Source organism: Lutra lutra, chromosome 12, assembly GCF_902655055.1.
Source record: "Lutra lutra chromosome 12, mLutLut1.2, whole genome shotgun sequence".
Lineage (NCBI taxonomy): Eukaryota > Metazoa > Chordata > Mammalia > Carnivora > Mustelidae > Lutra > Lutra lutra.
This window is the reverse complement of record NC_062289.1, coordinates 49,793,485-49,806,058: the sequence shown is the minus strand read 5'-3', so window position 1 is coordinate 49,806,058 and position 12,574 is coordinate 49,793,485. Positions and strand designations below refer to the sequence as shown.

Sequence of the window (12,574 nt, the reverse complement as noted above, 5' to 3'; positions counted from 1 at the left end):
GTGACCGAAGCAGGCAGCTTTTATACCTTTTAAACAAAGAGTTATTTGGGGAGAATTCACAAAGGGGTTTGCACTTGGCGAAGCAAATAAATAAATGAAGTAACAAAGTTTATATAGTCAATTCTTGGCCCTTAATTCCTCATCTCTGGCAATAAGGATGCCTTCTACCCTCCAGGTGCAGGGAGGATAGCCTTCACAGGGAATTTATTTCCTGCTTTCAGGGGAACAAAGGAAGGCCAGAGTGTCCTTGCACTGGCTGTTTCTTAAGTAACTTTAATTCAAAATAATCAGTATGCCAAGGTGGCATTACATTGGGGCAGCCCATCCTGAACCCCATCATCACACTGACTCTGAAATAGGTTGTACTATGACTGTGTTAGAGCTGAGGAAATGAGCATGAAATGGCAGAATGCTTGCTTAAGTTCTTGAAGCTTTAGGTCCTTCTGTGCCAGTGAGCTCAGGATTTTGCTTCTCCGTTTCTTTCCTCTGTCATTGGAATCAGCTGTTCTCATATAGTGCTGTGACTATGCCAGGACCCTGGTAGGACTTTTTGCTTTCCCTTTAATAAGTATTTTTATGTACTAATTAATTAAACATTGTCTTCTCACCCTCCAGCTAAGTTCCTTTTCACTGAATAAGAGCTCAGTCATGCAGCAAGAGGAGGTGACCTTATTAGGTCATTAAAGTAAATCTAAACGCAATATGAAGAGTCAGTAATAGAATTTTTAGGAAATATTACAGTTAAAAGGAGCTAATTATTTCTATTGCTGTATAATGGAGATTGAGAGGGAGCTGTGTTTAAGCCTTGTACTGAACTTTGTTCTTTACCTGTTCCTATATGAAGTCACCATAATAAATAATTATCATAAACTTGCTGTTCCATCTCTGAAAGTTTACTACCCCATCCAGTTGTTGCTGTATTGCCAGCAGCTATTATGAGAACAATGTTGGAGTAGCTAGAAGAGAGGAAAGTGGTCAGCGGTGTTCTGTGTTATTAATTCCTCATGAAGAGTTATAGTTGTAGTGTTCACGGTTGTCAAATTATGAGTATGTAAACTTTGTCCTTCTTGTCCAGGGTAACGCTAACCTGGATATCCAGAATGTGAACCAGCAAACTGCCCTGCACCTTGCTGTTGAACGACAGCACACCCAGATTGTGAGGGTAAAGTATTTACTAACAAAACTCTTACCTTGTAGTTGTGGGTTTTTTTTTTTTTTTTTTTTTTAAAGATTTTATTTATTTATTTGTCATAGAGAGAGAAGCGAGAGTGAGCACAGGCAGACAGAGTGACAGGCAGAGGCAGAGGGAGAAGCAGGCTCGCTGCCAAGCAAGGAGCCCGATGTGGGACTCGATCCCAGGATGCCGGGATCATGACCTGAGCCGAAGGCAGCTGCTCAACCAACTGAGCCACCCAGGCGTCCCTTGTAGTTGTGTTTTAACCAGACAGATTTCTAGAAGGTCTTGAAAATTATTCAAGTTCGATTTTTCAAAAGGCATAGTTAGACCTAAAAATCATTATTTTAGGCTAATATTTTACATCAGTTGGGTAAAGAGTTTTAATTTATAATAGAGAAAATCTTAAAACTGTGATATTCAAAATCTGTTATATAATTTTGTTGTCAGACTTGTGACTTCCCAAAATATTAAATCAGAAAATTTCAAAGTAACATATAAATTGGTTTTTAAAAAGTACATTCCCTCTTAATTTATATAATTGAGAGTGATCTACAGTTAAAAGCTTTGGCTGGACGTTTGCTGCACAGATTCCAAAAAAGCTGAAATATGTATTTTTATTTGACTAATCTGATATTCCAGAGAAAATATTTGAAAGATTATCAGTTTAAAATTTTTTTGTAGAGCAGTGATTCTTAAAGTTTAGAAGCTGAACCAGCAGCATCAGCATCACCTGGGACCTTGGTAGAAAATTCTTGGGCCCCACCTCAGACCGACCAAATCAGAATCTCCAGGGGTGGGAACTAGCAATCTGTGGTTTAACAAGTTCTCCAGGTAATTTTCATGCATGTTCAAATTTGAGAAACACTGTCCTAGAGTGACATTTTATGTAAGCTTTTTGGAACAAAGTAAAACAAAACAAAACAAACCACCCCAAAACAGTAATTTGCCAGTATAGGTAAGACCATATGCTTGAGATTGGCTTCTGTGTATGATATTTTTCTAAAACTCTGACAGCATTTGTTGAAAGGATTAGGAAAATCAGTAAAGCACCGTAAGTAAAGTCTTAAATAAAAAGTTATATTTACTACTTAAAATATCTTTGAGGTGTATCAGTTATTCATTTTATTTAAGATGTAGTTTAGGAGACACTTGACATTTATTGTTATTTAAAATTCCTCTTGCTCAGACTGAGGGTTGCTGGAGGGGAGAGGGGTGACAGGATGGGGTAACTGGGTGCTGGGCATTAAAGAGGGTACATGTTGTAATGAGCAATGGGTGTTAGATAAGACTGATGAATCACAGACCTGTACCTCTGAAACCAATGATACATTATATGTTAATAGTTGAATTAAAATTTTAAAAAATTTAAATACTAAAAAAATAAAATTCCTCTTGCTAAAAATTCATCATTTATCTGGGATTTTTGGACTTTCCTTATGACTATATATTTGGAGAAAATTGACCAAAGAGAGTGGAATAGATAACTTGCTTGTTTCTTTAAGTAATGGAAGAATTGTGAACATTTATGATTTGGTCCTTTTGGAAGTACTTAAAATATCCCAACTCACATATCTGAAATTAATAGGAGAAAAAGGAGGTGCATGGCTGGCGCAGTTGGTAGAGCATGCAACTCTTGATCTTGGGGTTGTGAATTCAAGCCCCACATTGGTTGTAGAGATTACTTGACGAAATCTTTTTTATTTTTAAAGATTTATTTATTTATTTGAGAGAGTGAGTGAGCAGGGGGGAGGAGCCAAGAGAGAGGGAGAGAGAGTCCTGAGCAGATTCCACACTGGGCACAGAGCCCAGTGTGGAGCTCAATCTCATGATCCTGAGATCTCAACCTGAGCCAAAACCAAGAGTTGGATGCTCAACTCACTGTGCCTCTGAGGCGCCCCGAAAAATAAAATCTTTAAAAAAAATAAAAGGAGAAAAAAAAGTCCTAAATTTCTCCCAGTTATCTTGATCTTAGAGTTGATGAATTAAGCCACATATTGGTTCTCATTTCTTTCTGTTTTCTCTGATTCAATATATTTGAGTAAACAGAGCTCATCACTATTTGTAAAGGAGCCCCAGGAATTTTGAGAGTAGCAAGTGAATATATAAAGATAATTAGCTTTAGGGGCACCTGGGTGGCTCAGTGGGTTAAGCCTCTGCCTTCGGCTCGGGTCATGATCTCGGGGTCCTGGGATCGAGTCCCGCATCGGGCTCTCCGCTCAGCGGAGAACCTGCTTCCTCCTCTATCTCTCTCTCTGCCTGCCTCTCTGCCTACTTGTGATGTCTCTCTGTGAAATAAATAAATAAAATCTTTAATAAAAAAAAAAAAGATAATTAGCTTTAGTGGCAATCCCCTTCAGGTAGGTCTGGGGCTCTGTCACCGTTACTATTTTATTTTATTTTAGTTTCCAGGGGATAGAGTTAAGTGATTCATCAGTTGCAAATAATACCCAGTGCTGGGCGCCTGGGTTGCTCAGTGTGTTAAGCCTCTGCCTTTGGCTCAGGTCATGATCTCAGGGTCCTGGGATCGAGTCCCGCATCCGGCTCTCTGCTTGGCAGGGAGCCTGCTTCCTCCTCTCTCTCTTCTGTCTGCCTCTCTGCCTACTTGTGATCTCTGTCTGTCAAAGAAATAAAATCTTAAAAAAAAAAAATACCCAGTGCTCATTACATCACATGTCCTTAATGCCCATTGCCCAGTTACCACATCCCCCACTCCCCTCTCCTCCAGCAACCCTCAGTTTGTTTCCTATAGTTAAGAGTCTCTTACAGCTTGTCTCCCTCTCTGATTTTTGTCTGTGTTACTTTAGATACGTAGTAATTTCTTATGGGCCAGAGATACCTTAGCAAAATGAGATGTCTTTCTCTTTTAGCTTTTGGTCCGTGCAGGTGCCAAATTAGATATTCAGGATAAGGATGGGGATACTCCTTTGCATGAAGCTCTGAGGCATCACACCTTGTCTCAACTACGTCAGCTCCAAGATATGCAAGATGTGGGGAAGGTCGATGCTGCATGGGAGCCATCCAAAAACACAGTAAGTAAATTAATCTTTAATTCAGTACTACTGGAGGTATCTTTTAATGCAAATCTTATATTTACAGTTAATTTAATTTGTTTCTGATAAAATATTTATCAGAACTGTGTATGTAGGAATATAGTTTATGGACTAAGTATAGTTAATTCTGGATGAATTGTTTCAAATTCTTACTGAAAGTTGTTTGGTTCTTCTTTTTTAACTTTAGCTGTTCATATAGGTGCATAGTGGTATGTTGGGGTTTTGATTTGCTTTTCCCTAATGACCACTGATATATTTGTTTTATTTTAAAAATTTATTTATTTATTTATTTTTGAGAGAGAGAGAGAGAGAGAGAGAGCAAGGGTGTGAGCACAAGCAGCTGGGGTGCAGGTGTGGGGTAAGCGGCTTGGGCAGAGGGTGAAGCAGACTCCCCACTGAGCAGGGAGCCTGATGCGGAACTTGATCTCAGGACCCTGAGATCATGACCCGAGCCAAAAGCTGATGCTTAATGGACAGGGCCACCCACTGATTTTTTTTTTTTTAAAGATTTTATTTATTTATTTGAAAGAGAGTGTGTGTGAGAGAGAGAGAAAAGCATGAACAGGGGAGGAGCAGAGCAAGAGGGAGAAGCAGAGGGAGAGCAATGCAGGGCTTGATCTTGGGACTCCAGGATCATGACCTGAGCGGAAGGGAGACGCTTAACCGACTGAGCCACCCAGGTACCCCAATGACTACTGATATTGAACATCTTTTCATTTGCTTGTTTGTCACTCACATAGTATTTGATGAAGTGCCTGTTCACATTTTTTGTGCATTGTTTTGTTGAGCTCTTTTCTTACTATTGAGTTTTAAGGGTCTGTGAATTCAAGTTCTAGATCAGATATGGGACATGCACTTATTTTTCTCCCCATCTGTGGCTTGTCTTTTCATTCTTTCAATGGTGTTTTTGGAAGAGAAGAAGTTTTTAATTTTGATGAAGTCTAATTTATAAATTTTTCTTTCATTGTTTGTGCTTTTTGTGTCTTATATGAAAAATCTTTGCCAAACCCAGGGTCACTAAGGTTTCTCCTCTTTTGTACTTGAAGTGTATTAAGTTTTAGCTATTACTTTTAGGACTATGAGTCTTTTTTTTTTAACTTGAGTTCAAGTTAGTTAACATATAATGTATTATTATTATTTTTTTAAAGATTTTATTTATTTATTTGACAGAGAGATCACAAGTAGGCAGAGAGGCAGGCAGAGAGAGAGAGGGAAGCAGGCTCCCCGCTGAGCAGAGAGCCCGATGCGGGACTCGATCTCAGGACCCTGAGATCATGACCTGAGCCGAAGGCAGCGGCTTAATCCACTGAGCCACCCAGGCGCCCCCATATAATGTATTATTAATTTCAGGGTAGAATTTAGTAATTCATTAGTTGCATATAACACCCAGTACTCATTACATAAGTGCCCTCCTTAATGCTGATTACCCAGTTATCCCATCCCTCCAACCTCCCCCCGCCCCAGCAACCCTCAGTTTGTTCTCTGTAGTCAAGAGTCTCTTATGGTTTATCTCCCTCTTTGTTTTTAGCCTATTTTATTTTTCCTTCCCTGACCTATGTTCATCAGTTTTGTTTCTTAAATTCCACATGTGAGTGAAATCATATGGTGTTTGTCTTTCTTTGACTGACTTATTTCACTTGGCATAATACACTCTAGTTCCATCCAGGTTGTTGCAAATGGCAAGTTTCATTCTTTTGATGGCTGAGTAATATTCCATTTTGTATATATACCTCATATCTTCTTTATCCAGTTGTCTGTTGATGAATATCTGGGTTCTTTCCGTAGTTTGGCTATTGCGGACATTGTTGCTATAAACATTGAGGTGCAAGTGCCTCTTCGGATCACCTTTGGATAAATATCCAGTAGTGCAGTTGCTGGGTTGTAGGGTAGCTCTATTTTTAACTTTTTGAGGAACCTCCATACTGTTTTCCAGAGTGTCTGCACCAGCTTGCATTCCCACCAACAGTATAAGAGGGTTCCCCCTTTTCTGCATCCTTGTCAACATGTATTGTTTCCTGAGTTGTTAATTTTAGCCATTTTGACTGGTGTGAGGTGGTATCTAATTATGGTTTTGATTTGTATTTCTCTGATGATGACTGATACTGAGCGTTTTTTCATGTGTCTGTTAGCCATTTGTATGTCTTCTTTGGAGAAATGTCTGTTCATATCTTCTGCCCATTTCTTGGCCAGATATTTTGTTTTTTTGGGTGTTGAGTTTGATGAGTTCTCTATAGATTTTAGATACTAGCCCTTTATCTGATATGTCATTTGCATTATCTTCCCCCATTTGGTGAAGTACTAATAGTTCATTTTTGCCTTTGTTTTCCTTGCCTCTGGAGACGTGTCTAGCAAGAAGTTGCTGTGGCTGAGGTCAAGGAGGTTGCTGCCTATGTTCTCTAGGATTCTGATGGATTTCTGTCTCACATTTAGGTCTTTCATCGGACTATGATTCATTTTGAATTAGTTTTTAAATATAGTATAAAGTATCAGAGCTCATTGTTTTGCATGTGAATGTTCCAGTTATTCCACCACCATTTGTTGAAAAGACTTTTTCTACTGTGTTGTCTGTTGTGCCTTTGTCCTCAATTAACCATACGTGTGAGTCTTTCTGGATCCTGTATTCTGATCTGCTGATCTGTGTCTTTAGCTATGTGATGCCAACCCTACTGTCTTGAGTACTGTAGCTTTATTTTCATTTCATTTATTTATTTATTTTTTAAAGATTTTATTCATTTGAGAGAGAGAGAGAGTGTGTGAGCACAAGCACGGGGAGAGGTAGAGGGAGAGGAAGAAGCAGACTCCCCGCAGAGCAGGGAGCAGGACGTGGGGCTCTGTCCCAAGATCCTGGGGTAATAACCTGAGCCAAAGGCAGATGATTAACCATCTGAGCCACCCAGGTACCCATTATTGTAGCTTTATAATAAACATTCAACTCAGGTAATAAAGGTCCTCCAACTTTTTCCTTCTTTTTCAAAGTTGTTTGACTATTCTAAGTCTTTCTCCTTTCCTTATGAATTTTAGAATCATTTTTAAGAATGTGAAGGGGTTTTGAGACCAAAGTGCTTGAGAATTGCTGCCCTTCTGTATGACCACTGGAAAATTCTCTAACTTCCATGTGCCTCCTTTCTTATTTTACTTTTTTAAAGATTTATTTGTCAGAAAGTGAGAGAGAAGAAGGGGCAAAGGGAGAAGCAGGCTCCCTGCTGAGCAAGGAGCCCAGTACAGGACCTGGTCTCAGGACCCTGGGATCATGACCTGAGCCAAAGGCAGATGCTTTTAACTGACAGAGCCACCCAGGCATCCCTCCTTTCTCATTTTAAAAAGGAGGGAGTGGAATAATTACCTCCATAAGGTTGTTGTAAAGATTAAATGAGTTAATTCATGGAAAGGCTAAACATAGTATTTGGTCCATTTTAGATGCTGTACAGACATTTGATAACATCTTCGAATGAGTAGCTCATGTGACTTCAGACCCTGATTTATCTCCTCCTCCATTTCTTGGCTCAGTTCCTTGATGTGGGTCTTTGCTCTGTGTCTGTTCTCTTACTATTTCATGTTGGTTGCCAGCAGCTCCAGCGCTACATTGAGTGGAAAAGGGATTACTGTTTCCTCAATATGTCAGTCAGAAGTCCTGTTCTTCAGTTTTATTGGTCGAATTGACCTTATTTGTCATCCCTGAAGTAACCACATAGATGAGGTAGCTGTCTGATTGGTCTTAACCTTCTTTGGCCCCCTGGTAAAACTAGAGTGGGTCAATCCTCAGACTATACCTGAGAAAACTGGAGTGAAGAGGGGAGTGGATGTTAGGACTGCAATTCATAAATGCTTACCATGTCTATATGGGCCACTCTTTCCAGAAGGGTATTTTTATATAATACACACAGATATGCACACACACACATACACATATTTGGTGTTGAGAATTGATAACAGATTCCTAAGAGGAAAATCATGACTCTTTTCATTTGATTTCAGTTAATAATGGGACTTGGTACCCAGGGGGCGGAGAAGAAGAGCGCAGCATCTATTGCCTGTTTTTTGGCTGCCAATGGTGCTGACCTTAGCATTCGAAATAAGAAGGGCCAATCACCACTTGATCTCTGTCCTGATCCAAGTCTCTGCAAAGCACTGGCAAAGTGTCATAAGGAAAAAGTCAGGTTTGTATCATTTATTATCATAAAACTTACTATTCTCTCTCTATATAAAGTACCATGTAGTTTCATAATGGAGAGCTTAATTATTTGAAAATGTCTTTGTCTTTGTTCATCATCTTTGTGTTGACCCTTTCTTCCTTAAAAAAGTTTTCCTGCAGGACACTATGTCTCTTATTGCGTGTTGTATTCTCTATATTACTGAATATGACACTTTATGCTTAGGAAGTGCTAAGAAACTTTCCTAAATCTGTCTGATCTACCAGTACTCCTGCATGTTCAAGAAATTTATCTATAAGAAAAATTTTTACTAGTGAAATTGCTGTGACTGTTAGATATATTTAAAATTTTAATAGACTTTTTAAAAAAAATATTTATTTATTTGACAGAGACACAGTGAGAGAGGGAATACAAGCAGCGGGAGTGGAAGAGGGAAAAGCAGGCTTCCTGCTGAGCAGAGACCCTGATGTGGGGCTCAGGGTCCTGAGATATGATCTGAGCCAGAGGCAGCCGCTTAATGACTGAGCCACCCAGACACCCCTTTAATAGACTTTTTTAGGAGAGGCAGTTTACATGCTCACCAGTAAGGTGTATCTCACACAAACTTAGTAATAATTCTAGCACCCTACATAGTGCCTGACAGGCACCAAGTATCACTGAAGGACTGAATGAATTTGAAAGAATGAGCACATGATGGAACCAATTCCTGATGGAGCAGTCTCTAAAAATGATTTCACACTTGTCTTCTTTTCTAAAAGTAAAATATGTCAGTGATTTTAATTATTATTTATAATACAACCGATTTTCTTATGAGATATTGTAGACATACAAAAAGGTATATTTCATTACCTTTTTTATCCAAACGGTGCTGCGCAATTATTATTGCCCTTTATATCTGGTTCTTGTCATTGAACATTTTAGTAGTTGTCCCTTGATTTTTGTGTTCTCTTGCCTCTTTTGTAATTTGGGTGTAGTGATAAATAACTTCTTGTTGGAATCAATACCTTAGAACTTTGTTAAGGGGGAAATTAACGTGTATATATATATAAGAAAGGTATATACATTTCTATAAGTGAATATCCTTAAGGAATGTAAACTTCTATTACAAAGTGATGGCGTACATCTAAAATCATAGCAGGCACCATAATTACTGCAGTAATAACCTTAACACTGGTGTCTGAGATGAAAGGGCTTGGTCTATGTGTGTGTGTTCACGAGTTTCTGAAGATTGTGGTAGAAACAGAGTATCCCCTTTCTATAGCTGTACTTGGTCATTTTATGTATTTCTTTGTCTTGTATTTATAGATTTATAGATGAGTTCTGTCTTTACATAGTACAATTTTATGCTCCTAAGGATACATTTAAAGAAATGTCAAAACAGCAGCTGCAGTGACACATTTTCCACAGTGCCCTGTCGGTTATGGACTCTGCTGGAGGCTTCATTCTGTCTGTAGTTAGGATAACTAATGTGGGCTCTAGCTAGAATTTTTGTTTTATTCCTCTGCTCCTCTCTGCTGGTTCTATGTAAATGAAACAGAGTCTGAGTGAAACTGTGTTCATGTTAAATATAAAATATAAAAATATACCCATTTCTGTTGGGTGAGCTATTTGTTCAATTTGAAATTTAAGTAGTACTAGAAGTATGTAAAGATGCAGAGATGTATATAAATGGAAAAATATATAGTGTTTCTTAAACAGATGTTACAGCTTGATTTTCTTAGCATAACTAAAGCTGTGTTATACAAATGATGCTCTTGATGTTTTTAAAAGCATTTTAATTAATATAAATATTCTGATAGGATTGATTATAAATATTTTCTTTTGTTAGTGGTCAAGTGGGTTCTCGAAGTCCTTCTATGATTAGTAATGATTCTGAAACCTTAGAAGAATGCATGGTGTGCTCAGATATGAAGAGAGATACTCTTTTTGGGCCATGTGGACATATTGCTACCTGTTCTTTATGTTCTCCACGAGTCAAGAAATGCCTCATCTGTAAAGAACAAGTTCAGTCCAGGACAAAGGTAATGTATTTTTAATATAGTATTTTATCATTTTATGAAGTTCTTTCAGACTATAAATAATGATAAGTAAGATTATATGATGCCATATGTCTGTTAAATTTCAGTCTAAGAGTGATTTAAATATAAGAATATATAATTTATCAAGAGAATAATTTTGAGTTTCCTTCTTTAAATCTAAACTATAGAAGTTAAAAATAAAATCTACTATATTCTTAAGTCTCTTATAACCTAGAGATTTATTGGGTTCCATTTTTTATTGTAGTTACGTATATTTTATACTTTTTTTTGAGTACATGGACTCTCATACTCATCTTTATAAAAGATCACTTGATTTTTTTTTTTTTTTTGGTAGAATGTCATACATTCTGGATTTGATTATTTTAGCATAGTGTCATTTAATTTGTCTCTTTATCCTCTGTGTTTCCTGTAAATTCTAAGTTAGATCTAATGGCTTGATTAGAGTCCGCTTAAACATTTTGTGCAAGAAATTCTCATAGATGATGCTACTCACTTAATATTGTGTCCCACCAAGATGCAGATAAAGTCTGATCATCTTGCTGTTAGTGAAGGCCAAATTCTGTATCCACTCTGAACTTTTTATCTTGTCTGACTCTTTGCTTTTTGAGAAGTATTATTCTTTTCTTGGTTTCTGATTCCATCCTTTTCCTGTATAACTTAGTGCTTTATCATAACTATACCATCTTCTCCATTTTGGCTGTACTAAAATAATTGATTTTCCTTTTTAGTTTTTCCATATGTGTATGTAAAGTGGGATTTAAGTTTTTTAGAAATGATTTTTCTTAAGGTGAGTAGCTTAAACCAAAAGATATGTTTGGTTTTCTTTGGTTTCATTTGTGAAATTTATACTCTTTTTTCATTCCCTTCTTATTATTTTCATTTTTCCCTGACGTTTCTTAAACTGTTCATTTACCTTCATGAATGAGAAAGGAGCTGCACTAATTCTTATAATAAATTAGCTGGCAGTGACTTAAAAGGCGTTATCTTGCCAATGATTTGTACACTTTCATAGGGAACCTTAAGACTAGAAGACTGTTCCTTCTAAGCAACAGTTTGAGAATGAATCTGAAAGAATTTAAGCCATTTTCTTATTTTTAGATTGATCTGTGTATTCTGCTGTTACCCTTGAAACTTTTTGTGTTAGATTAAACCCTATTTCAGCAAATCTTTATTGAGCCCTTGTTTTGTAGTGAAGACAGAGGTATACATAATTCCTTACTAAAAAATTGTAACCTTCTGAGACTTAGATTAAGCTACTCTGCCATATAAGGTGGTGTAGGTGCTTTAAGAGAGAGATAAGTAAGTTCAGAGCCCCAGGTTGTCTGCTGGAAGCCCCAGCTCTAGGATTCACAGTTGAAAAAATTGAAGCTCAGAGACATTCACTCAGAATATCAGACATAGATCTCTTGATTCTTAAATCCTTGTTCTTTCTGCTGTGTGGTGATAGACACAATTAAGAACTGTCTACGGAGGGAAGATTGATGGAACAGGGAGGTAGAAAGGGAGGAATATGCTGTCATTCTGTTTTAGACCACTTTTCAGTTCCAAGAATTAGTAGACTGTCAGTTTGACTTTCAGATTAAGAAATTTTCAAACCTGTAGAAAAGTACAAAAAGTAATATACCCGCCAGATAGATTTGCCAGGTTAGCTGCAGAGCCTTTGAATATAAAGAAATAGTGACCCCAAGTGGTTAAAGAATAATGAACATCTTCATTAAAGATATAACAAATTATAAAACTGGTATTTAGAGGAAGGGGGAATAAACAAGCTTTGTCTCTTTAGCAATTAAAGAAATGTAAATAAAAAATTATGAATTACCATTAACCATTCCTATCAAATTAGCATAAGTAAAATTTTACAAATGCTAGCCAGGAAAGTGGAAAATGAACACTCTCTTAAACACTCCTGGTGGTGGAATAAATGGGTTCATGATTTTGAGAGACCATCCTGACAATATTTATGAGCCTTTACAGTAAACATACTCTTATTTGGTAATTCTTTTCCTGGGAATATAAACTGAGGAAAAAATCCAAAGGGGAAAAAAGTTAAGGCTACAAAGATTTTTAATACCTAAAATATATATATATATACACATATTATATATATTAGGGGATTTGGTAAGTAAATGATTGTTTAATCAATTTGCTGGATTATTT

At 37.3% G+C, this 12,574-nt stretch overlaps 1 protein-coding gene across 1 annotated transcript in view; it reads left to right on the top strand.

Moving 5' to 3' along the window:
- Positions 1–12,574, top strand: part of MIB1 (MIB E3 ubiquitin protein ligase 1) — a 139,338-nt gene that overhangs the window by 110,668 nt on the left and 16,096 nt on the right. The window contains exons 14-17 of the mRNA XM_047696601.1: positions 1,076–1,162; positions 4,045–4,206; positions 8,203–8,384; positions 10,207–10,399. Of these exons, the coding sequence (XP_047552557.1) occupies positions 1,076–1,162; positions 4,045–4,206; positions 8,203–8,384; positions 10,207–10,399 (624 nt within the window). The remainder of the gene's footprint in view (positions 1–1,075; positions 1,163–4,044; positions 4,207–8,202; positions 8,385–10,206; positions 10,400–12,574) is intronic.